The following is a 26,626-nucleotide window of genomic DNA, read 5'->3' as shown; positions in this document are numbered from 1 at the left end:
CTCACCTGTAGGCGGGACTATAGATATATCCCGATCTTGTGCGAGTGTGAACTTTGGAATAGGTGAACTCAGTTTATTGGCTCTTAATTTGCAAGTAATGACGATGGGGAGTGTACACATAATCTTGGGTATGGATTGGTTAGCGGAGAACCACGTTACCCTTCATTGTAGAGAAAGGGAAATTTCGTTTGAAACCCCAGGAAAAGAGCCGACGAAGTTTTACGGAATCTCAATGAGCCGACGCAAGTCCATTGTCTCCGCGCTGCAAGCCACTACAATGATGAGGAAGGGATGTCCAGCGTACCTTGTTTATTTGAATGGAGAGGAGAAGAAAGACAGGAAGATAGAAGATGTGGCGATAGTGAGTGAATATCCCGATGTCTTCCCCGATGCTTTGCCGGGACCCCCACCCGACAGGCAGGTAGAATTCACGATCGATCTGGAGCCCGGATCGGCACCAATATCCAAAGCACCTTATAGGATGGCGCCAAAGGAGTTGGAGGAGCTTAAGGTGCAACTACAAGAGCTACTGGAATTGGGATTCATTAGACCTAGCGTGTCGCCATGGGGAGCACCAGTGTTGTTTGTAAAGAAGAAGGATGGAACGATGAGGATGTGCATCGACTATCGAGAGCTAAACAAACTGACGCTGAAGAACAAGTATCCACTACCAAGGATAGACGACTTGTTTGACCAACTTCGAGGGGCAGGAGTCTTCTCTAAGATGGATTTGAGGTCTGGGTACCATCAGCTGAGGGTTCGGCGAGAAGATGTACCCAAGACGGCTTTTCGAACAAGGTATGGTCATTATGAGTTCGTTGTGATGCCTTTTGGACTGACGAACGCCCTGGCAGTGTTCATGGACCTTATGAATCGCGTGTTCCATCCATATTTGGATCGGTTTGTCCTAGCTTTCATCGATGAGGTGCTCGTTTACTCGAAGAACGTGGAGGAGCACAAAGAGCACTTGAGAACCGTCCTAGCAACTCTAAGGGACGAGAAACTATATGCCAAGTTCAGTAAATGCGAGTTTTGGCTCAAGGAAGTGAATTTTCTTGGACATGTAGTAACCTCAGATGGAATCCGCGTAGACCCGGCCAAGGTGGAAGCGGTGCAGGAATGGAAGTCGCCTTCTACACAAAATGAAATTCGAAGCTTCTTAGGACTGGCGGGCTATTATCGAAGATTCATTGAGGGATTCTCGAAGATAGCAAGGCCAATGACACAACAACTGAAAAAGGGAGTCAAGATGATTTGGACACCAGAATGTGAGGCGAGCTTTCAGTTGTTGAAGGAGAAATTGACCACCGCACCAATTCTAGCTGTGCCGGAGTCAGGGACTGACTATGCGGTGTATACGGATGCGTCGAAGGTGGGACTTGGATGTGTGCTTATGCAGAAGGGGAAAGTGATTGCATATGCATCGAGACAATTGAAGCCCCATGAGCTGAACTATCCGACACATGACTTAGAACTGGCAGCCGTGGTACATGCACTGAAGATCTGGAGACATCATCTCTATGGAGTCCGTTGTGAGATATACACGGACCATAAGAGTCTAAAGTACTTCTTTGAGCAAAAGGAGTTGAACATGCGCCAGCGTAAGTGGCTCGAGTTGGTGAAGGACTACGATTGTGGTATAAATTACCATCCGGGAAAAGCAAACGTAGTGGCCGATGCTCTTAGTAGGAAGTCTCAATCTCAGCTGGCCACCTTTCTTACTATCGAGGAGAGTTTAATCCAAGAGTTCAGTAAGATGCGGTTGGAAGTAGTGAGAATGCCCGAGACTGTGGAAGGAATAATAGCCACGTTGGTGATGGAACCCGACCTAAGAGCCAGAATTGTGGAAGCTCAACGGCGAGATACGTTACTAGAAAAGATTCGCTCAGAAGTGAGGGCGGGTGAACTCGGAAACTTTCACGAGGCAGCGGATAATGGTCTCACATACAAGGGAAGGTTGTGTGTGCCTAAGGATGAAGGCCTGAGGATCGAAATCATGAGAGAAGCACATGAAACCCCATACGCTGCACACCCAGGAAGCACCAAGATGTATCAAGACTTGAAGAGACAATTTTGGTGGAACGGTATGAAAAAGCATGTTGCAGCTTTTGTGGAGAGATGCCTAGCATGTCAACAAGTAAAGGCGCTACACCAACGGCCCTATGGGAGATTGCAACCCCTTGAGATTCCAGAATGGAAGTGGGAATATATTGCAATGGACTTTGTGATAGGACTGCCAAAATCCCAGCGAGGAAACACTGTGATTTGGGTGATTATAGATCGTCTCACCAAATCTGCTCATTTTGTACCGGTTCGTGCTACTTATGGATCCAACCAGTTGGCTAAGATATATGTACGGGAGATTATACGCTTGCATGGAGTACCAGCGACAATTACATCCGATCGCGATGCCAAATTTACTTCTAGATTTTGGACGAGCCTGCAGCGCGAGTTGGGGACTAAGTTGAATTTTAGTACTGCCTTCCACCCACAAACCGATGGGCAGTCAGAGAGAACGATTCAAGCCTTAGAGGATATGCTGCGAGCCGTGGTGCTAGATCGAGGCTGGGGTTGGGAAGAAGTGTTGCCATTGGTTGAGTTCGCGTACAATAATAGTTACCAGGCGACTATCAAGATGGCTCCATATGAGGCATTGTATGGAAAGAAGTGTAGATCGCCACTTTATTGGGATGAAGTGGGTGAGAGAAGAATTCTCGGACCAGACTCTGTAGAAGAGATGATAGAGATTGTCCGACAAATCCGTGGGAGGATCAAGGAGGCACAGGACCGACAGAAATCATATGCTGATGTTCGGAGGACCGATTTACATTTCGAAGTCGGAGAAAAGGTCTTTCTGAAAGTTTCCCCTTCTAAAGGAATAATTCGTTTTGGAGTGAAAGGAAAGCTGAGACCCCGATTTATCGGTCCGTACGAGATTTTGGATAGAGTCGGCGCGGTAGCATACAGATTGGCCCTACCACCAAGCTTTGGGAATGTGCACAACGTCTTCCATGTGTCACAATTGAGGAAGTACGTGTTTGACCCCACCCACATAGTTCACCAAGAAGAGATGATGGTCCTAAATCCCGACCTAAGTTATGAGGAGAAGCCCGAGGCCATTTTGGATCGAAGGGTGCAAGAATTGAGGAATAAGTCAATTGTTTCGGTGAAGGTACGGTGGAGGAATCATGGAGTCGAAGAAGCAACATGGGAATTAGAAGATAAGATGAGAGAGAAGTTTCCGGAGCTGTTTGAGTGATCTAGGCAAATTTCGAGACGAAATTTTTTTTTAAGGTGGGAGGAATGTAGTATCCGAAAAAAAAAAAAATAGAATTTTATCTTTTTAAGTAAGGTTTGATTTTTTTTTTTTTGTGAATATCTTGTTTAAGATATGGTTTGGAAAGTCTTATTTGGTTTATATTATTTTTGTGGTTATGTTTTTACCTAAGCAATGTGTAATTAGGATAATTAATTAATTTATGAATTAAATATCTTAATTAGCTAATTTTCTCTCCCTCTCCCTCTCTCTTTTTTCGAAACCTTCTCTCCTTCTCCCCACTATTTTCTCAACCTCCCCACTCCTCACAACCGATCCAAAATAGAAAACTATCTACTCTCTCAATCTCTCCCTCTCACCATCGCTCGTTCTCTCTTCTCTCTCGCAATTGTTCTCAACACCGGTAAGGTTTCTCTCTTTCTCCCTCTCGGTTCTCTTTTTCCACTCACTCCCTCTCATCGATTTCTTGGATTCGTCAAGGTGTTACTCTTTCTCGTACCGAATTGGAGTCGGAGTAGGGAAGGCTTTCGAACTACATTTGAACTCTCCGGGAAAGGTAACCCAAGACCCTAACTCATGCCAATTTCGAAAACACATGCATTTAGGACGAATTTGGAATGTTTTAGATGCTGAATAGGTTTTGTGGCTTTGTGTTTGTGTAGAGGATGTTTTTGGTAGTGACTGACAGTGGGTTCCGACCCCTTTTTGACTGATCAAACGATCTCCTTTTGGTACGAAATTTTAACTGTATAAACTTGGGTGTGTCTTCTGTGTGGTGTGTAAATTTCAGCTTCATTGGACGTCGGATGATTTTATAATGATTTTTGTAAGTAAACTGCGCAGTTCTGCGAGATGTACGTTTCTGGGTGATGTGTTTTTGTGCAATGGGTGTGAATCTGGGTGTTTTGATATTGTGATGTATGTGGGTGTGATTGGCCAGGGGATGGCTCGGAGGAATTAGCGTTTGGTTCGGGTGGTTTGTGTGTGTTGGCCGAGAGACTTAGGGTTTGGCCTAGGGTGGTGTAGTGGAGAGTTTTGGAGGTTTGATCTCATGTTTTCGGGTGTGTTTTGGGATGTAGAATGTGTGGTGTGAGTGTCGTATAAGGTTTGAGAATCGTTGGTTGGGGGAAAACTGGTGTGCACTTGATCGGGCCAGCGGCCGAGACGCCGAGCCAGATGCCGAGCCAGATGCCGAGACAGGTGCCGAGCCAGTGCCGAGAGAGGTGCAGAGACAGGTGCCGAGCCAGGGCCGAGCCAGACGCCGAGACATGTGCCGAGCCAGGCGGCCGAGACGGTCGGCCGAGGTGCCGAGCCAGGCGGCCGAGACGGTCGGCCGAGGTGCCGAGCCAGGCCGAGACACCGAGCCTTTTCCGAACCTTTTCCGAGCCAAGTGAGCCGTTTGCACAAGGAGGGTATACCGGGAGTACGAGTGTTTCGGGTGTGTGTCGTGTGCGCGTCGTGGGTGCGTGGTATGCGTGTCGGGTGCGTGCGTGGTGTGTTTCGGACGTGTGATTTTGTGTGATTGACTTATAAGATGTTGTTAAGTGTGTGTACGTGTAACGTGCTAGATGTTGAAGTCATCCACGTAGAAAACATGCATTGTTGACTAAGTCTCGTCTTCCCTGAGTCTAATCATGATTCTCATTTATCTTTCAAAAAGGGTGAACTTTTGCGAGGCAATTGTGGTTGAAGAAGGAAACTGTTTAAAAGCTAAGCAATTGAGGTGGGCTTTTCTACCCTACTATTTTGTGGGTTATCTTTAATACGGACTCTGTTCCGGAAATGTTTATGGAGGTGAACTGTTTGTCTTGCCAACCGTTTTGCTTTGAAACCTATCTGAAGTGGTTTACCACATATGTTTAATCGAATTCGGGTCTGTAGGGCTGCGAACCCTCAGGCTAGTGTACACGAGACCGGGAGCCATCTGAGAGCAAGTTGGCCGGTCTAGTTGACCTGGGGTGTGGCCACGCCCCTTGTCACCCGTTGGATCAGATAGTGTATGATGGTGGGAATAAGGGTGGCAATATCTGAAAATGACTGCGCAGTCGAATTTATGAAATATGTTTTAGTGTACTTGGGTTATTTTCTTTACACTTAAAACCCCAAGGTTACACTGTTATGGCATGACAAACTATGATTTTGGCGTGTGTCCACTGAGTGAAATAGGTACTCAGCCCTGCATGTTGTTTTCTTAATGTGCAGGTTGAGCGACGATGGGGATGACGGATGTTGAGCAATTAAAGCCAAAATTGTGTTTTTACTTTGCCTTTTGGATGGTGTCGTGTCGTCATACCCGGCATTATCTATCTCTTGGTCTTTTCCGCTGCTTTGTAATCCGATACGATGTTTTTATTTAAACTCTGATTACTTTAACTTTAGTAATGTCGTCACAGTACAATGTTTTGAAGTGAACTTCCTTTTATTAAATGTTTTCGGGTCAAGTATTCTTGTTCTCCCCCTTTCTTCCCCGCTTCTTTATTCCTCCCCTAGTCGCGGTCCACCGTACTTCCTATCCTTAGGAAATGCGGGCGTATCACTCTTCAATCTCGGTCCCTTTGAGGGCAACCGCAGACCGCCTGGTCTTCCTCCACATTTATTACATCAGCCAATGAGATTTTGCCAAATGACTCTCATTGGTTGATAAATATTTTGTTTTAAATTAAAATATCTTTTATATATTATATCCAAAAATTATATTAACTTTTATAATTTTCATCCTCTATAAATAGAGACCACATTTGTTATAGTTTTACATAAAAAAATATCATCTTTTTTCCTCACATAATCTTTCGTTGATACAATTTGATGGATTGTTTTTTAGTTTTCTTTGCTAAAGTTTTATACCAATTCTTTTCTTCTTTTTGTTTAGCTGTTCAATAAGATGTTCAATACGAGTACTGCCTTTTTAATTTTTAATTCGTCTGTTAAGATGTTCTTTTATTTTTAATAAAGTATGACTTATTATCTACTAATAATACTTTAATTACTTTTATTTTTTATCTCTCTCTTATTTTACCACTTACGCATTAAAAATTCGTGACCAATCAAAAGTGCATCATACTCTTGTGGGATGAATGGAGAATTAATTTAAGATGCGATAAGTGTTGTTTGTTTTGTTTTATACGTTTAGTTTGATCCTAATTAATTAAAAATAAAAAGATTTTTAGTTTTATAATTTTCATTAAAAAATTAAAGCTCGATTAGTCATTTTTATTCATTTATTTAAAGTTATAGAGAAAATAAACAAGTCGAGTTTAATTTTTATTAAAATTGTAAAATTAATATATATCAATAACTAAATGTATAAAATAAAACAAGTAACGTTAATTGTGTCTGAACGAGCGTGGTGCTCACATAATTTAGAATTAATAATATTAGCCCAATTAAGTAAATGAATTTGTCAATTAAATTAATAAATTATGAACTAATATTATTTTAAAAAATAAGACCCATGCTAATTTCAAACTAATGTTAATTATATTAATCATTGAAAATTAATGTATATACTAGAGAATCAATTATTAATCAGATTAAAGAGTTTTGATGTAGTGTTATTGTTTTGAAACAATAATAACAAAATACTATGTTTAATATTAGTTTTGAATTAATAATGCATATGTATTTATATTAATTCAGAATTAATATAAATATTAAAGTCCACATTTATTTCTAGAATAAAACTTTAATTTGATTAATAAACTTTATCTTTCAACTATTGTGTGTTTTTCTATGTGAGCATGCAAATTTGATTTTATGTTTATTAGTTAGAGACCAGTTTTATGTTTATATAATCACTATCAGTACATAATACATGTACTCCATGTAACTATGTTTGGATAGGAAGCACTTAGATCATGTTTATCGGTAATATTTGGCGACTGCCACATCTTACGCTATTTCCAAAAAAAAAATAAAAATTGAAACCCAAGGTCTCTCTCTTCAATCTCGGTCCCTTTGAGGGCAACCGCAGACCGCCTGGTCTTCCTCCACATTTATTACATCAGCCAATGAGATTTTGCCAAATGACTCTCATTGGTTGATAAATATTCTGTTTTAAATTAAAATATCTTTTATATATTATATCCAAAAATTATATTAAATTTTATAATTTTCATCCTCTATAAATAGAGACCACATTTGTTATAGTTTTACATAAAAAAATATCATCTTTTTTCCTCACATAATCTTTCGTTGATACAATTTGATGGATTGTTTTTTAGTTTTCTTTGCTAAAGTTTTATACCAATGATGTATTTTAAATTTTGTATTTTTAATTATTGTGCTTATATTTTTAATTTGTTTATTTTTATAATTTTTAGTTGTTATTTATTGTGTTTTTTTTTATAAATTTTATCATGCAATAATAAATATTTTACTTATTAATATTATTATTGCAAAATAATATAAAAATAATTATATATAGGTGTGGTTGGGTGGTCATTGATAAACCATGAAAAAATGTGTCATTGGGTTAGATGAAATGAGGTGGAAGATGATGTGGAGGAGTTAGAAATTAATAAAATATGGAAAAAGTGGATGGTTCAATTGGGTTGAGTGGTTGCTATACACTCAACCGCGGGATTCGGAAGGGTGATCGCCGGAGCCGGATATTTTTTTGTGAGAGTGAAAGATTGAGAATTGATGAGAGAATTTAGATGAGAATTGTGTAGTGTAGTGTGAAATTTTTTGTGTGAAAATGAGGGTATTTATAGATGAAAATGTGAATAATATTCATATTTATTATTGCAAAAATGTGAATTGGTCTCCATTTATGCTTGTAAGAGCATCGGCATCGGTGATCTATGGGACGGACGGCGTCCGTGCAGCTGGCACGATAACGCGCTGTCCGCCCTGAGCTCTTGCCGCTAGCACGGCGCTACTCGATGCATCGAGCACATCCGTTCCGCTGAGCAGGCTGACGTGGCGCGACGGGATTGGCCAATGGCATAGCCGTTGGCATTTTCATTTTTTTTTTTAAATCGAATTTGATTTAAAAAATCATTTTTAAATAAAAAAAATATTTTCCCACTTCCCAATAAATTATATCCATTTTCTCCCCACTTTTAATTTATTTTTCAAATTTTTTCCCCAAAATTCACATTTACATCTATGAATACCCCCATTTTCACACAAAAAAATTCCCACCACACTACACAAGTCTCATCTAAATTCTCTCATCAATTCCCAATCTTTCACTCTCACAAAAAAAATGTCCGGCTCTGCGATCATTCCTCCGACTCCCGCGGTTGGAACTACGAATAGTTCGGCACACAACCATTCCCTAGTCCGGAAACGCAATTCTCGGCCCCTCCTCAAACCCAATGTTCTCAAATTCCGGGTGGCTACCGGCCTTACCCGGTGGACGACCAAGATGCCCCCGATGGGTGATACGGGTGGGCACCCGAACCCCGATCAGGAGGGAGCGGCGACACTCAAACTCCTCCTACTCCTACTCCCCGTGGTGTTCGTGTTAAGGGTCGTGGCGACAGTCATCACGTCCGCACCCCGTACACTCCGACGGAGATGGATCAGTTATTCAAAGCCTATTTGATTATCTCCGAAGATCCAGAGGTTGGCACGAACTAAAGCGGGGAAATGTTTTGGTGTCGCGTCTCTTGCCAGTACAATGCAAACCGCCTGGATGGAACCATCGAGCGCAATGAGAGCATGGTGCACAATGTCATCTTCAGAGCCAACGAAGAAATTCAAAAGTTCTAGGGGTATTACCTCCAGGAAGAGCGGTCGGTGGGGAGCGGAAGGAGCGAGCTCGACATCATCAGTGCCGCCTTGGTGACCTACCAATCTCAACATTACAAACCATTCAAGTACATTAGCGCTTGGCAGGAGGTGCGTGTGCATCTGAAGTATAAGGGAGGCGTATCATTCTCCTCCATCACCTCTAGCAAACGGCGAGGAGGAGGTGGCTGGCCAGCTTGCCGGAGCTAACTTGGGTAGCCCCGACGCCGGCCCGAGCATTTCCCAACACCGGCCGCAAGGAAGGAAGAAGGCGACGGCCAAGCGCCGTCGCGCCGCGTCTCCATCCGCCCCCGCTCCCGCTCCCTTTTTGCCACCTCAACCCTCCACCAACTCGTTGTGGACCCTTTTTGCTCAACTCAATTTGACTGATAGGTCTCGGATGACTCCCGAGCAACTTGATTCATATTTGGCAATGATACGGGGTCTCCGAAAAACATTTGGGATAGGGCCAGAGGAACTAGTCTTCCATGGGGGTATTTTTAATTATGTAATTTTTAATTTGTAGGATTTTAATTATGTAATTTTTATTTTTTAGGATTTTAAGTATGTAATTTTTATTTTTTAGTATTTAAGTGTAATTTTTATATATTTTTTAATTTGTAATTGTAGTTTGAGTGTCTTTAATGTATTTTTATATTGTAGAAGTGTTTTTAGTAATTCAAGTATTTAAATTAAATAACGGAATGGTGGGACCCTTGAGCATGTTCTTGCGGAAGAGTATAGATGTGAGTGTTGTGCTCTTAGGGAAGAGCAGGGAGTAAGGCCACCCGCAACGCGCCACGCGGGTGGCCCATATCCCGTCACTCAGGGACGGGAAGGCGGCGTGACGCGTTGCCGCGCCCCGTCTCGTCCCCAGCCCGTTCAGCCGTGACGAAACGCGAGACGGCTCGCCACGCGCCGAGGCAACGTGGCGCGCTCCTAGGCCATGCGTGACGCCCACTCGCCATCCCGCGAGTGGGCATCGTCACGCTGACGCAATAATTCATTTTTTTAAAAAATTCGAATTAAATAAAAAATAAAAAATGTGAAACGGTAATATTACCGTTAATAGTCGTTTTTCCTTTTTTTTATTTTTTTATAATTTTTACTCTATAAATATTCCTAATTCATCCCCATTTCACACACAACTACACATCTATTCTTCTCAAATCATCTTCATTTCCTCTCTAATTTTCATCTAACATCTCATCACAAAATGTCCGGCGACGAAAACTCCGGCGGTGGCGGCTCCGGTGGGTAGGATCTCAACGCGTTCGTCGACTGAGGGAGCATGTACAACACATTGGGTGGTTACGGTTCGTCGACGCCGGGCAACCAGGGTTCGTTGACGCCGGAGGGTACCAACCACCCAATTTGGATGTTGATGCATACACCCGTCCCTCCGCCCCGCGGTATTCGCAGGGATCTAGGCCGACATCCGTACGGCCCCAAAGAAACGCTTGCGGTGTACAATGCCTGGATCAGCGTCTCGTACGATCCCATCGTCGGGATTCAACAACCCTGGAAGTGCTTCTGAAAAAATGTCACCGAGCCTACAACGAGATTAAGCCGAAAAAGACCCGCCGCCGCACATATAAGATGCTCCGCGCTCACTTTGACCGAGTCGACAGAGAGGTCAAACGATTCTGCGCCATCCACAAGAATGAAGCAGCTCATTACCAAAGCGGAGCCACGGGAGCCGACATTCTGAGGTCGGCTTTGCGGGTCTACTTCGACGACACCAGCAAACAATTCAAATATGTCGATGTTTGGGAGGTCGTCAAGGACGAGGAAAGGTGGGCCGGTGGTGGGCCGGTCTAGCACGGGCACGACGTCGAAGCGCACGAAGCACACGGCGAGTGGCCAATACTCTTCTGGTGACGGTTCGGGAAACGGGCCACAAGAGTTTGCCTTGCAGGAGGTTGAGACCCCGGCAGACGATACCGGGGGATCCTCCCTTGGGCGACGTCGGCCGCAAGGGAGAAATGCGGCGAAGGCGGCTAGAGGGAGGAGGGACAGGGCCGAATCAAGCCAGGCGGGCTCGGGCTCGGGGGGACCCCCCAACTCCCTTATGGCCATGTACATGACTGCCGCAATGGCAGACACTTTCCACTTTACGCCTGCCCAATACCAAGCCTGGCTTAACGGAGTTGCGTTTATGGAGGCACAACTTGGCATTCCGCCTCCTCACGGCTTCAGTGCACCTCCACCGCCTCCGGGGGATGATTCGCTGCCAGAGTAGTTTTTTTTTTATTTTCTGTAAAATTGTATTTTAAATTATGTCATTTTTTTTAGGATATTATGTCTTTTTTTTATTTTTTTAATTTAAAGTTGTATTTTTTTATGTAGTAATTTTATTTTATTTTTAATGAAGTGTGTTTTTTTTATGATGTCCGCCGCTGAGCTCTTGCCGCTAGCACGGCGCTACTCGATGCATCGAGCACATCCGTTCCGCTGAGCAGGCTGACGTGGCGCGACGGGATTGGCCAATGGCATAGCCGTTGGCATTTTCAATTTTATTTTTAAAAAAATCGAATTTAATTTAAAAAATCATTTTTAAATAAAAAAATATTTTCCCACTTCCCAATAAATTATATCCATTTTCTCCCCACTTTTAATTTATTTTTCAAATTTTTTCCCCAAAATTCACATTTACATCTATAAATACCCCCATTTTCACACAAAAAAATTCCCACCACACTACACAATTTTCATCTAAATTCTCTCATCAATTCCCAATCTTTCACTCTCACAAAAAAAATGTCCGGCTCCGGCGATCACTCCTCTGACTCCCGCGGTTGGAACCACGAATGGTTCGGCACACAACCATTCCCTAGTCCGGAAACGCAATTCTCGGCCCCTCCTCAAACCCAATGTTCTCAAATTCTGGGTGGCTACCGGCCTTACCCGGTGGACGACCAAGATGCCCCCGATGGGTGATACGGGTGGGCACCCGAACCCCGATCAGGAGGGAGCGGCGACACTCAAACTCCTCCTACTCCTACTCCCCGTGGTGTTCGTGTTAAGGGTCGTGGCGACAGTCGTCACGTCCGCACCCCGTACACTCCGACGGAGATGGATCAGTTATTCAAAGCCTATTTGATTATCTCCGAAGATCCAGAGGTTGGCACGAACTAAAGCGGGGAAATGTTTTGGTGGCGCGTCTCTTGCCAGTACAATGCAAACCGCCTGGATGGAACCATCGTGCGCAATGAGAGTATGGTGCACAATGTCATCTTCAGAGCCAACGAAGAAATTCAAAAGTTCCAGGGGTATTACCTCCAGAAAGAGCGGTCGGTGGGGAGCGGAAGGAGCGAGCTCGACATCATCAGTGCCGCCTTGGTGACCTACCAATCTCAACATTACAAACCATTCAAGTACCTTAGCGCTTGGCAGGAGGTGCGTGTGCATCTGAAGTATAAGGGAGGCGTATCATTCTCCTCCAGCACCTCCAGCAAACGGCGAGGAGAAGGTGGTTGGCCAGCTTGCCGGAGCTAACTTGGGTAGCCCCGACGCCGGCCCGAGCAGTTCCCAACGCCGGCCGCAAGGAAGGAAGAAGACGACGGCCAACCGCAGTCGCACAGCGTCTCCATCCGCCCCCCCTCCCGCTCTCTTTTTGCCACCTCAACCCTCCACCAACTCGTTGTGGACCCTTTTTGCTCAACTTAATTTGGCTGATAGGTCTCGGATGACTCCCGAGCAACTTAATTCATATTTGGCAATGATACGGGGTCTCCGAAAAACATTGGGGATATGGCCAGAGGAACTAGTCTTCCATGGGGGTATTTTTAATTATGTAATTTTTAATTTGTAGGATTTTAATTATGTAATTTTTATTTTTTAGGATTTTAAGTATGTAATTTTTATTTTTTAGTATTTAAGTGTAATTTTTATATTTTTTTAATTTGTAATAGTAGTTTGAGTGTCTTTAATGTATTTTTATATTGTAGAAGTGTTTTTAGTAATTCAAGTATTTAAATTAAATAACGGAATGGTGGGACCCTTGAGCATGTCCTTGCGGAAGAGTATAGATGTGAGTGTTGTGCTCTTGGGGAAGAGCAGGGAGTAAGGCCACCCGCAACGTGCCACGCGGGTGGCCCATATCCCGTCACTCAGGGACGGGAAGGCGGCGTGACGCGTTGCCGCGCCCCGTCTCGTCCCCAGCCCGTTCCGTCGTGACGAAACGCGAGATGGCTCGCCACGCGCCGAGGCAACGTGGCGCGCTCCTAGGCCATACGTGACGCCCACTCGCCGTCCCGTGAGTGGGCATCGTCACGCTAACACAATAATTCATTTTTTTAAAAAATTTGAAATAAATAAAAAATAGAAAATATGAAACGGTAATATTACCGTTAATAGCCGTTTTTCCTTTTTTTTTTTAATTTTTTTTTAATTTTTTACTCTATAAATACTCCTAATTCATCATCATTGCACACACAACTACACATCTATTCTTCCCAAATCATCTTCATTTCCTCTCTAATTTTCATCTAACATCTCATCACAAAATGTCCGGCGACGGAAACTCCGGTGGTGGCGGCTCCGGCGGGTGGGATCTCAACGCGTTCGTCGACTGAGGGAGCATGTACAACACATTGGGTGGTTACGGTTCGTCGACGCCGGGCAACCAGTGTTCGTTGACGCCGGAGGGTACCAACCACCTAATTTTGATGTTGATGCATACACCCGTCCCTCCGCCCCGCGGTATTCGCAGGGATCTAGGCCGACATCCGTACGGCCCCAAAGAAACGCTGGTGGTGTACAACGCCTGGATCAGTGTCTCGTACGATCCCATCGTCGGGAATCAACAACCCTGGAAGTGCTTCTGAGAAAAGGTCACCGAGCCTACCACGAGATTAAGCCGAAAAAGACCCGCCGCCGCACATATAAGATGCTCCGCGCTCACTTTGACCGAGTCGACAGAGAGGTCAAACAATTCTGCGCCATCCACAAGAATGAAGCGGCTCATTACCAAAGCGGAGCCACGGGAGCCGACATTCTGAGGTCGGCTTTGCGGGTCTACTTCGACGACCCCAGCAAACAATTCAAATATGTCGATGTTTGGGAGGTCGTCAAGGACGAGGAAAGGTGGGCCGGTGGTGTGCGGTCTAGCACGGGCACGACGTCGAAGCGCACGAAGCACACGGCGAGTGGCCAATACTCTTCTGGTGACGGTTCGGGCAACGGGCAACAAGAGTTTGCCTTGCAGGAGGTTGAGACCCCGGCAGACGATACCGGGGGATCCTCCTTTGGGCGACGTCGGCCGCAAGGGAGAAATGCGGCGAAGGCGGCTAGAGGGATGAGGGGCAGGGCCGAATCAAGCCAGGCGGGCTCGGCCTCGGGGGGACCCCCAACTCCTTTATGGCCATGTACATGACCGCCACAATGGCATACACTTTCCGCTTTACGCCTGCCCAATACCAAGCCTGCTTAACGGAGTTGCGTTTATGGAGGCACAACTTGGCATTCCGCCTCCTCACGGCTTCAGTGCACCTCCACCGCCTCCGGGGGATGATTCGCTGCCAGAGTAGTTTTTTTTTATTTTCTGTAAAATTGTATTTTAAATTATGTCATTTTTATTTTTTTAGGATATTATGTCTTTTTTTTTAATTTAAAGTTGTATTTTTTATGTAGTAATTTTATTTTATTTTTAATGATGTGTGTTTTTTTATGATGTCCGCCGCTGAGCTCTTGCCGCTAGCACGGCGCTACTCGATGCATCGAGCACATCCGTTCCGCTGAGCAGGCTGACGTGGCGCGACGGGATTGGCCAATGGCATAGCCGTTGGCATTTTCAATTTTATTTTTAAAAAAATCGAATTTAATTTAAAAAATCATTTTTAAATAAAAAAATATTTTCCCACTTCCCAATAAATTATATCCATTTTCTCCCCACTTTTAATTTATTTTTCAAATTTTTTCCCAAATGTAGATATTCGGTTAAGCTTGTAGATATTTATATAATTTATGGTTGATATTCGATTACTACGCTTCCATAGGATCTTTGATGTATGATTATGAGTATGTTTTATCGGTGTTCATGATGTAGATTTTTTTAACACTATGCTAGCGTATGCTTGTTAATCTACCGATTAAGGCTTGTGTTTAGCTTCTAGTAATTCTATAATTCCTAAAGTGCGTATAAATTTTGAAGTACAAAGTGAAATTCAGTCTTTGTTGCCATTGAATGTATTGAAATCGTAATTAAGATTTATCCTTAGTATAAGGTCTCAACATGTTATCGCATCCACATCCGTGCTCATGGCACGGATGTCGGTCCGGTCCCACTTTTACTCCCTGCTCTTAGGCAATAGCACAACACCCACATCCGTGCTCTTTCTCAAGGACAAGCTCAAGGGCCCCACTATTCTATTATTCAATTTAAACAAAAACATTTCCACAAAATTAAAATGCATTAAAAATACCCGGAATAATATTACAAATTACAAAAAAATTTAAAATTACATAATTAAAATACTAAAAATTAAAAGTTACATAATTAAAATACTAAAAATTAAAAATTACATAATTAAACACCTAAAAAATAAAAATTACCCCCGTGGATGACTATTCATCCGGCTCTACCCCCAATGTTCTTTGGAGACCCCGTATCATCGCCACATGCGATCGAAGTTGCTCGAGGGTCATAGTTGACCTATCAGCCAAATTGAGTTGGGCCAAAATCCCCCACAACGAGTTGGTGGGGGGTTGAGGTGGCACATAGGGAGCGGGGGCGGATGGAGTCGCGGCGCGACGGCAGTTGGCCGCCGCCTTCTTCTTTCCTTGCGGCTGGCGTTAGGAACTGCTCGGGCCGGCGTCGGGGCTACCCAAGTTAGTTCCGGCAAGTTGGCTAGCTACATCCTCGGAGCCGGCGTCGGATAGGGATACCGACCTTGACCGTTTGGAGGAGGAGCTAGAGGAGGATGATACGCCTCCCCTATACTTCGGATGCGCCCGAGTCTCCTGTCAAATGTTGAGGTACTTGAACGGCTTGTAGTTCATGGATTGGTAGGTCGCCAAGGCGGAACTAATGATGTCAAGCTCGCTCCGGCCGCTCCCCGCCGACCGCTCTTCCTGGATGTAATACCCCTGGAACTTTTGGATTTCTTCGTTGGCTATGTATATGGCAGTGCGCACCATACTCTCGTTGTGCTCGATTGTTCCAGCCGGCCGGTTTTGATTGTACCGGCGACAGATGCACCACCAATAATGGTCACCGGATTGGTTCGTGCCAACCTCCGGATCTTCGGAGATTGACAAGTACGCTTTGAATAATTGCTCCATCTTCCCCGGAGTGTACGGGGTGCGGACACCACGAGTAGGAAGAGGAGGAGTTTGAGAGGGGTCGCTCCCTCCCGCTCTAGGTACGGGTGGTTCGGGTGTCTACCCGTATTGCCCTTCGGGGGCATCTTGGTCGTCGATCGGGTAAGGCCGGTAGCCACCCGGAACTTGCGAACCTTGGGTTTGAGGAGGGGCCGAATATTCCGTTTCCGGACTAGGAAATGGTTGTGAACAGAACCAATCGGGGTTCCAACCGTAGGAGCCGAATGGGTGATCGCCGGAGCCGGACATTTTTTTGTTGTGAGTGAAAGAAAGATTGAGAATTGTAAGAATAGAAATGAGAGAATTTAAATAAGAATTGTGTAGTGTGGTGTGAATTTTTTGGTGTGAATTGAAGGTATTTATAGATGAAAATGTGTATTTTTGGGGAAAAAATTGAAAAATTAATTAAAAGTGGGTAGAAAACGGATATAATTTTTTGAGAAGTGAGAAAATAAATTTTTTTAATCGGATTTTTTAATTAAAATCCGATTTTTTAAAAAAAAAACAAATTGCCAACGGCATTGCCGTTGGCCAATCACAGGCTGACACGTAGGCTGCTCGCTGGCACGGACGTGCTCGATGCATCGAGCAGCCCCGTGCCAGCGGCGAGCAGTAGTTTCGCGCCGCTGCACAGACGGACGGACGACGGATTTCAACTGCGGTGGATGCTCTTAGGACTAAAGCTTTCAGTTTGCATCTCATTTAGTTTTACAATTTTAATTGAAATTAAAACTCAACTTGTTAAGACTAATCTATCAGTATACCGTGTTAAGACTAAGAGCATGGTTAACGCAGGTGGGCCGGACTGAGCTTGGGTCCCGGCCCGCGGCCTGCGCGTTGGAAGGGAGGGAGCCGCGTCTCTCGGGTCGGGCCGCAATTCAAATTATTACTTTTTTTTAAATCGAATTTTGTTAAGTTGTTGAACATACATACCTTCATATTTGTTGTATTTTCGAGTTGAGGAGAGGAGTAGTTGATGGAAATAGAAGTTGAGTAAGAAAATGGAAAAGAGAGGGGCAGAAGATGACTACGTGGGAAGAGATGAGGGAAAGAAGAGAAATGAGAAAATTTTAGGTTTAATATATTTAGTGGGCTGAGCTTTATTTCAATTTATGTATTTAAGTATTTGTTCAATTTTAATGGGACGACTTTTTTAATGTATATTTTTTAAAAAATTTAAATTTCTATGTTTGTAATTTTTAATTTCTAAATAAAAAATGAATTTTACATGTTATCATTACTCAAAGTTTTTCTATTTTACAAGCAAAATAATTTGTAATTGTGAATAGTGCAATTTAATAATTGAGGTCAGCATGGTTATGAGAGTTGTGGTCTGACCTTGAAAATTAGACGTGGAGGGGACTTGAGGCCTGGATCTGGGCCGGGGTTAATGATGCTCTAATGTTTTTGAGTTTGCAGCCGTGAAGTAACATGGTATGCTGATAGATTAGTCTTAACAAGTCGACACTTTTAGTACTCCCTGTGCCCAAACTTAGTTTGGCCATTTTTTTTAAGTATAGAAATTAAGAAATTATATTGAATGGAATAAATAAAGATAAATTACAATAAGTGAGGGAATAAAATATTCCCTCCAACCCACCACAAGCGAGGCGCTTCATTTTCTCCTCGTTAAGGCCATCCACAATAGGAATAGCTCAGCAATAGCTCAGCCATAGCCTAGCCACTGCCACATCATCAGCACTAAAAATCCTCCTGCCACATCATAAATAGCCCAGCCATAGCCTAGCCACATCACTAATAACAATTATATAAAATGACATAATTAACAATCACACAATATACGGAATTTAATTTACGAGACATATACGGGAAACATTAATAATACTATCCACATCACTATTAACAAATATATACAAAATGAAATAATTAACAATCACACAATATACGGAATTAAATTTACGCCACAAAAATGAGAAAATTCACTAATATTAATACTCCCTCCGTCCCATGCTACTCGCACTTTTCATTTTAGGCCGTAAATTCGGGATTGATTTTTTAGTGTGATTAAATTAGAATTTTAAGTGTAATGAGACATCACTTAATAAATGAGCTCTTAACTTAATCTAACATATTAATTAAATGCATTAATTCTAACTTAAACTATAAATAGTGTAAGGAGTTTATGACGAGCCGAAAAGCAAAAGTGCAAGTAGCATGGGACGGAGGGAGTAAAATTTAAAAAGTACATTAATTAAAAAAAATTACATAATTAAAAAAAAAACTAACGTCGTGCAGTCCTCCGCGCCCATAACTCTTCAATTAAATCCTTTTGGAGTCGAATATGAGCCTCCGTTTGGCGCATGTCGGCATGTGCTTGGAGGCGGCCGTCTTCATCGTGGGGTACCCCACTCCGTACGTTAGGGGCGGCTACGCCGTGGCTTTGACCAGCTTCATTATCGTCGTTGGCCCAATCAGTCAGTTGTCCACCTTCATCTTCGACAATCATGTTGTGCATGATTATACAGGCGTACATTATATCATTAATGCAGTCGACGTGCCACAAACGCGTTGGCCCCTTAACTGCCGCCCATCGAGCCTGGAGCACACCAAATGCGCGTTCCATGTCCTTGCGCGCCGACTCCTGCCGTGCCGCAAAGTAGGCCTTCCTCTCATCTGATGCGCATCGGATCGTCTTCACAAAGACGGGCCACCTAGGGTATATCCCATCCGCCAAGTAGTAGCCCATATCATGTCGGTTGTCGTTGGCGACAAAACTGATGGCCAGACCGACACCCTGACACTGTTCGTTGAAAAGTGGCGACGAGTTGAGGACGTTGAGGTCGTTGTTCGAACCAGCTATCCCAAAATACGCATGCCAAATCCACAGCCAGTAATCAGCTACGGCCTCGAGGATCATCGTGGGATTCTTTCCCTTGTAGCCGGTAGTGTACATCCCCTTCCAGGCGGCGGGGCAGTTCTTCCACTCCCAATGCATACAATCTATGCTGCCTAACATCCCTGGGAACACATGCTGTCATCGGTGGTAGGGCTTCGAAGGTACTGATCACCGAATATTTCAATCACGCCCTGACATAAATACTTCATACACTCCAGGGCAGTCGTCTCACCGATGTGGAGGTACTCGTCCCACATGTCTGCAGCGCCTCCGTAGGCCAACTGCCGGATTGCCGCAGTGCACTTTTGAATAGGAGTGTGGCCGGGTCTGCCAGACGCATCGTGCCTAAAGCGGAAATACAGATATCGTTGCTCCAATCCGTTAACAATACGCATAAACAGGGACCTGCGCATCCTAAAACGGCGCCTGAAAAGGTTGGCGTTGAACCGCGGCTCCTGTGCGAAGTAGTTTTCGTATAGGCGCTGATGTGCAGCTACGTGATCACGATCAATCACCGCTAGACGGTGTACCACTGGTCGAGGTCGAGGTACCGCCGGCTGCAAGGCCCTCTGCATCCATTGATCAATCTCACGGTTCGTATAGGCCTCTAGCGCTTCGTTCATTATACGCTCGTACTCCTCAGCATCCCCACCACTCCCACCACTACCACTGGTGTTACTCATTTCTAGGTGTTGATCTTGTACAGAAATTAAGATAGAGAGAGTACTCGTTAATACAAGTGGTGCGAATGAAAATGACAGGCAAGTCGCGTATATATAGTGTTTCGGAAAAAAAAAATTTAAAAATTCGCGCTAGGCGGTGCGCTGGGCGATCCGGACGTTGCAATAGCGCCTAGCGGATCGCCTAGCGCACCGCCTAGCGCCGCGGAACCGCCGAGCGCTAGGCGGTGTTTTATCGCGAAATCCGCTAGGCGGTTGCAATAGATCGCCTAGCCCACCGCCTAGCGCCGGCGCTCGGCTAGGCGGTGCGCTAGGCGCTATTGTGGATGCTCTAATAGATTGGAAATTATCGGAGATGCCTAAATTATCATAGTCAAATGGAGTAGCATAAAATACTATAAAAAATACTCCACTTAGTATCAATAAAATTTTTATAAGTGTAAAATTAGAGTTCCTTTCAACTATCCAAATACTAGTCATATCTGTAGACAACAAAGTATCTTACGAAATATTCTTCGCCATTGATTATCAAGAAATTCATTTGTGGACTTGCAAGAAATTAAGGGTATTTTTTCAATCATCCGTCTTCTCCTCAAGTTTTAGGGTTTCTGATTATATCTTTCCGTCTATCGTAGCAGAGGTATGTTTCATTTCTCAATCCTCTCAACTTTAATTTTCGCAACCACATTCGCTTGTTTGGGCCACGTATTTATAAACACACAATTATCATCCCTTTTTTTACTTGTTCGGATTACTTTACCATGTGCAGATGTTTGGCTAATGCTGCTAATTGTAATAAGTATGTTGCAACAGTTTTTAGAATTCATTTCACAGAATATGAAATTGATATCTATACATGATGAAAAATGCTGTGTGAATAATTGGATTTATCTTGCATCATGAGGTCTGAATATTATGTGTGGCTGGTATTTGGCTTTAGGATTTGAACCTGTGATTTTGGTGTGGAATTCCGCGTAGTTGGCCACAAGTTAAGGTTGCTATAATATGGAAATGAGTGTAGTGGGGTTTGACATTGGAAATGAGAACCTTGTTATAGCAGTGGCTAAACAACGAGGAATTGATGTCTTGTTGAATGATGAGTCAAAACGGGAAAATCCAGCAGTGGTTTCGTTTGGCGAGAAGCAGAGGTTTTTGGGCTCTGCTGGGGCTGCATCTGCAACTATGCATCCCAAGTCGACTGTATCTCAGGTCAAGAGGTTAATTGGTCTGAATTATAGTGAGCCTTCTGTGCAGGATGACCTAAGATTGCTCCCATTCGAGACATCAGAAGGACCTGATGGAGGAATCCTGATTCACCTGCAATACTTGAATGAAAGACACACTTTTACCCCTGTACAGATTTTGGCAATGCTGCTTGCCCACCTAAAGCAGATCGCACAGAAAAATCTTGAGATGCAGATTTCCAACTGTGTGATCGGTATACCGTGTTACTTCACGGCTTTGCAGAGACGTGCATATTTGCATGCTGCACAGATTGCAGGGTTGAGTCCAGTAAGGCTGATGCATGACTGTACTGCTGTTGGACTGGGTTATGGTATATACAAACCAGAGTTTTCAAACAGGGGTCCAGCAAATGTTGTGTTCGTAGATGTTGGTCATAGTGATACACAAGTTGCTGTTGTATCATTTGAGCCTGGGCATATGAAGGTACTATCCCATGCATTTGACAGCAACTTAGGAGGAAGAGACTTTGATGAAGTTCTGGTTAAACATTTTGCAGCTATGTTTAGGGAACAATACAATATTGATGTTTATTCTAGTACTCGGGCTTCTATTAGGCTGAGAGCAGCTTGTGAGAAATTGAAGAAAGTTTTGAGTGCTAACCCAGAGGCACCACTGAGTATTGAGTGCTTGATGGATGAAAAAGACGTCAAAGGATACATCAAAAGAGATGAGTTTGAGAATTTGGCTGCTCCATTGCTGGAAAGGATTAGTATTCCATGTCAAAAGGCTTTGCTAGAATCAGGTTTAAGTGTTGATAAGATTCACACAGTTGAGCTTGTTGGGTCAGGTTCTCGGATACCTGCCATTACAAAGATTATAAATTCACTTTTTAGAAAGGAGGCCGGTAGGACTCTGAATGCAAGTGAGTGTGTCGCTCGTGGCTGTGCCCTTCAATGTGCAATGTTAAGCCCCATATTCCGAGTGAGAGAGTATGAGGTTTGTTTTATGCGGCTATTCACTTGCATCATATATTTCTCCTTTGATATTGAAATTTAATTATTGTTTTGAAAATATGTATGTATGCATCAGTTCCCAATAGTTGCTCAACTCACTCTATGATGGTTTTCCAGAACAGTGGTCTTACAGTAACCAATGAATTAAAAAATAGGAAACTGGACCCAGGTTAGCATCCTACCACTCTGTCCTGTGACCATACAGCCCTCCCCACTAATCTTACCTGCAAACCAACTTAATGAAAAGAGAGAAATAACCACATGCAGAAAATGAAAAGAAGAATATGTGTTGCCTTACTTGAAATTGTATTCATCTCGCACTCGCAAGCCTTATAGTCTTGATTAGAGAGTAGAGCCCCTGTAGAGATCATGAAAGCTAATGTTCTCCTAGCCACTCACAGGACTCTAAATATCTGCCCCTTATTTGCAGGTAGTGGACTGCTTTCCTTTCTCAATTGCCTTTGCATCAGATGAAGGGCCAATCCGCTCCTTAGCTGACGGAGTGTTGTTTCCAAAAGGCAATCCTTTTCCAAGTACAAAAGTTCTTACATTGTACAGAAATGATATATTTCACATGGGAGCTTACTATGCAAATCAAAATGAGTTGCCTTCTGGTGTCTCAACAGGAATCAGCTCTTATACGGTATAACTGTATTAACTCATTCAACTACTCAAAACAACCAACTTTTTTGGAATACTAAAAAAGAGGAGGGAAAGAGAGAGATGCTGCTGCTTCCCACAAGAGTGGAATGTATTATATTTATTCTTGCAATATGAAATCTACTATAGTGACCTGTTCTTATGGTATGATTTTTGGGCGATTTGGTTGTTTATGATGGATGTGTTTCATTTGCGTTCAGAATTAATGCTGGCATGAGTTAATAAATTGGACATACTTTTTTTTGGATCATGGGTAAATCATTAGAAAATAGTCAATATACTATAGTGACAGTATAGTGATGATCCTCGGCAGAAAAATTACAACTGAATGCTTGAACCTTGACTTTGGTTTCTGCCACAGTATCTGGTGTCTAGCTTAGTCACCTGCACGATGTACTAGTGCAACTTGATGGGACATTCTCTTAATCAGAGGGACTTGCAAACTGGAACCTTAAGGAAAGAGTCAGGAAGAGGAGCCCTTAAATTCTTAACTAGTTGCTTATATGGTGAAGCATTTGAACTTAAAGTACTTAAATCCAATAGCCTAATTATATACTTAGAGACTTGAAGATGGTAGGTGTAGAGATTCAGGCTGTGCACAAATTTTAGTCTGCTTTTTAGATTTAGAGGTTCGTGTTGTTCACATATTTCTTAGTCTGCTTTCTAGGTTTGAGGTTCTTCTTTTCTTTTATCAATGTCTCTGATCAGAATATCTTGATACTCTTTATCTGATGATATCTATTATGCAGATTGGGCCATTCAGAGTTCCCAATGAGGAGAAGACAAAGATAAAAGTCAAATTTGTGCTAAATCTGCATGGAGTCGTCTCTATAGATTCTGCATCTGTAAGTGTGTGCCTGTGTGTTTTTTTATTAGAAATTTCGTATTAGGAGCCTTGATAGTGTGGTGCCATGTTTTATAGAACACTATACATCTCTATGCAGCTGGTAGGTGATCATGTGGATGATTCTTCTGGACACAACAGCATTGATGCCCATTCAAATGTTGACCCTAGCAATTCCGAGTCATCTAAGAAATCAAATGGTCCTCTTGTAAGTCCGAGTAAACACCTATTAAATGACTCTTAGGCTGAACGACATGATAGTCTCCTCGTGAATTTTTTTTTGAATACTTCTATAGTATATATGACATGGATTACAAGTAATGACTCCTTTGATATATGTGGTATACTGCTTCATCAGGCTTATGGTATTACCATTGTCTCTTTTTGTTGTTCTCTTCAACTGCTCTGTTTTTGGATTACCCTTGAAACATGAATTTGCAATTTTTCTCTATAAAAATGATAAAAACATTTCATGTATTGCTTCTAAATTCTAATGATAAATGTAATGACTGATGAATACATCGAAGTTAATCAAGTGAAACTCATTATTTTCTTCAAATTCTAAAGCTAAAATGAATAAATGATTGTCAAAATATTATGGTTTCCCCTATTATAGGGTCATGAGATGAGACGGCTAATGGCTGTCAGACGACAGAATATATTGGTGGATGAGAATATATATGGTGGGATGGCACCTGATGAGCTCTGCCGAGCTCAAGAGAAAGAGCTACAGTTTACCCAGCAAGACATAAATATGGAAAGGACCAAAGAGAAAAAAAATGCACTGGAGGCGTATGTATATGAAACGCGAAATAAGGTGCAGACGTGCTTCTCTTTGTAGGTTGTTTTGTACTCTTATATGTTACTGGGATTTTTATTGATTCAGCTATAATGACAATGTTCAATTAGTATTAAATTTTATGAGAAATAGTGCAAGTAGCATAGACTTTGGTGTTTATCTCCATAACTTACTGTGAACTTCAATAATGGTGAATGCGAATAGGGCTCCGTAACTTACTGTGAACTTGAAAGTAGACGGTCATTAATTCTAAAAAAATGATATCCATTTGATTGAAGGTCAAATGCTAGAATACTTTCCTGCACTTAAGAATGACTTCTGATGTCCACCTTTTATAGGGAACTGTAGTGTGTTTGTGTTGACATTTAATTGTCTTTAATTGGTTAATTGTCATGGATGCAGTACTCTTGCACGGGATTCTTAATTATGTGTTTCATCTTTGAATATGTTCTAGTGCCTTACTATTATCCTTTCTGGATATCTCATAATGCTACTTTATTTAATATTATTATTTTAACAGCTTTTAGATACATACCGGAGCTTTGTCACTGATTTCGAAAAAGACGGAATTTCCAGTAACTTGCAACAAACTGAAGACTGGATTTACGGAGATGGAGATGATGAGTCAGAATATGTTTACACTGAAAGGTTACAGGATTTGAAAAAGGTTTGTTGAGTTTTTTTGGTATCTATTCAACTTTGTTGTCACTATTTATTTATTATTCTCAATATTTAATCAGATTGTGGATCCAATTGAAAATCGATACAAAGATGAGGCAGCCAGGGAACAGGCCACTAGAAACCTATTGAGCTGCATCGAGGAGTTTCAGGTGGCTGTAGGATCACTTTCACCAAGTGCAAGGGATGCAGTACGTCCCTTTAACATAAAATCATTTGGATTTGATTGTTTATGATACTATGTCTGTCTATTTCTGAAAAAATCACTATTATCTTCTTCACTTTGATCTTTTTGAAGGTTATTAGGGAATGCAATAAAGCAGAGCTGTGGCTCCAAGAGAAAAAACAGCAGCAAGATTTACTCCCTAAGAATGCAGATCCAGTACTTTGGTCGAGTGAAATCTCGAGAAAAGCTGATGCTCTGCATGCGTATGTCTGGAACTCCTATAGTCACTGAAACAAATAGTTCAGGCCTGTTTATATATGGCTACTCATACGTGGACTTTAATATGTTTCTCATATTTTCCACCTGCCTCGAATTTGATGCTCTTTGACCGAATAGACGTAAATTAAGTCTGCAATCATCACGAAATTACATAAAGGGGAATTCCAACTCTCTGGATAACATTGTCTCATAGTATAAGCCTCCTTCGATTGTCTTTAGGCTGTAATTATTTCTCTTCATTATTTCCTTGTAAAATGATCTTCAACATCATATATCTCACTCTCTTCAAAAATTAGGGGAATATGTAGGAATTGCTTTGCTTTGATTTTATCTTAATGCCAGTCATTTAACTGAGAAAATGTGTTTTCAGGGTGTACAAACATGTGACAGAATCCAAGCATGACCGAGAATCAGACTTGAGAGGTAAATGGGATGATATGGAAGTTGATTGACGATGTGCATTTGAACAGGACTTTTTGATTATACGAAACCTAGTCCAGGAAAGCTGTTGTGTGGATTTATGGTGTTTTTGCATGGTCGGCCATCCTTGTCACCCAAAATCTGTGAGTTTCCTCTCTCTCTCTCTCTCTCTCTCTCTCTATGTGATGGCAAACCTAAAGCTACTGATGGCTATTTCTGTGATTTGCAGAAGCTGTTTGCTGAATCTTCAACACAGTTGACATAGTTAAGGTCCACTTTAAGTGAGACGAGTTTGCCATATTTTTCATCAGAGTGCAACTTTCTATAAGGAATGAATAATATAATGGTGTGGTGTTTTTATAGGCGAGTGTAATATGAAAGGTTGTTAAGCTGTCATCTTTCTTTTGGTGATATGGAATGCACAATGGGTAAAAACACGAGGCTTCAAATGGTTCCTTGAGCCTTGTTTGTCACTTCTTACACATGATTGCTTCAAGTGTGTTGAATTGAATCTCGGTTTAACTCAAGTCTTAAATATCAAGAATCGTTTTTGAAGCACATTCTGCGGCAACGAATTGTTTTGCATTTTTTAGCGACTTGTCGTTGTCATACTATTCACTTTGTGAGTGTGTGATATTGGACAACTGTTATAGTTATACCAATTGTTTAGTTTCGTGTTCATGCATAGAAAATATGGGTTTCTAACTTT

General features: G+C 42.5%; 1 protein-coding gene across 2 annotated transcripts; it reads left to right on the top strand.

The window, feature by feature from the left end:
* Nucleotides 1-20,295: 20,295 nt before the first annotated feature.
* On the top strand, nucleotides 20,296-26,472 carry LOC121810268 (heat shock 70 kDa protein 16-like). 2 transcript variants are annotated; one of them, XM_042211045.1, is made up of 12 exons: nucleotides 20,296-20,513; nucleotides 20,814-22,054; nucleotides 22,502-22,714; nucleotides 23,481-23,576; nucleotides 23,676-23,783; nucleotides 24,231-24,392; nucleotides 24,895-25,041; nucleotides 25,115-25,243; nucleotides 25,351-25,481; nucleotides 25,868-25,920; nucleotides 25,998-26,060; nucleotides 26,147-26,472. In XM_042211045.1, coding segments are annotated over exons 2-12 (2,280 nt in total). In that variant the 5' UTR covers nucleotides 20,296-20,513; nucleotides 20,814-20,878; the 3' UTR covers nucleotides 26,149-26,472. The 2 variants fall into 2 exon arrangements, with proteins under 2 accessions (XP_042066979.1, XP_042066978.1); XM_042211044.1 differs by having other exon boundaries at nucleotides 20,298-20,513; nucleotides 24,192-24,392.
* Nucleotides 26,473-26,626: the final 154 nt, after the last annotated feature.

The sequence above is a fragment of the Salvia splendens genome, chromosome 7, assembly GCF_004379255.2.
Source record: "Salvia splendens isolate huo1 chromosome 7, SspV2, whole genome shotgun sequence".
NCBI lineage: Eukaryota > Viridiplantae > Streptophyta > Magnoliopsida > Lamiales > Lamiaceae > Salvia > Salvia splendens.
The sequence above is the reverse complement of the archived record's forward strand: the minus strand, read 5'-3'. Positions and strand labels throughout refer to the sequence as shown.

Bases quoted from the DNA above. Each gene is read 5' to 3' on its own strand.
- LOC121810268 (XM_042211044.1), top strand. From the start codon at position 20,879: ATGGAAATGAGTGTAGTGGGGTTTGACATTGGAAATGAGAACCTTGTT. The intron at 23,784-24,191 runs GTAAGTCCGAGT...CCCCTATTATAG, and splicing joins AGAAATCAAATGGTCCTCTT to GGTCATGAGATGAGACGGCT. The intron at 25,244-25,350 runs GTACGTCCCTTT...ATCTTTTTGAAG, and splicing joins CACCAAGTGCAAGGGATGCA to GTTATTAGGGAATGCAATAA.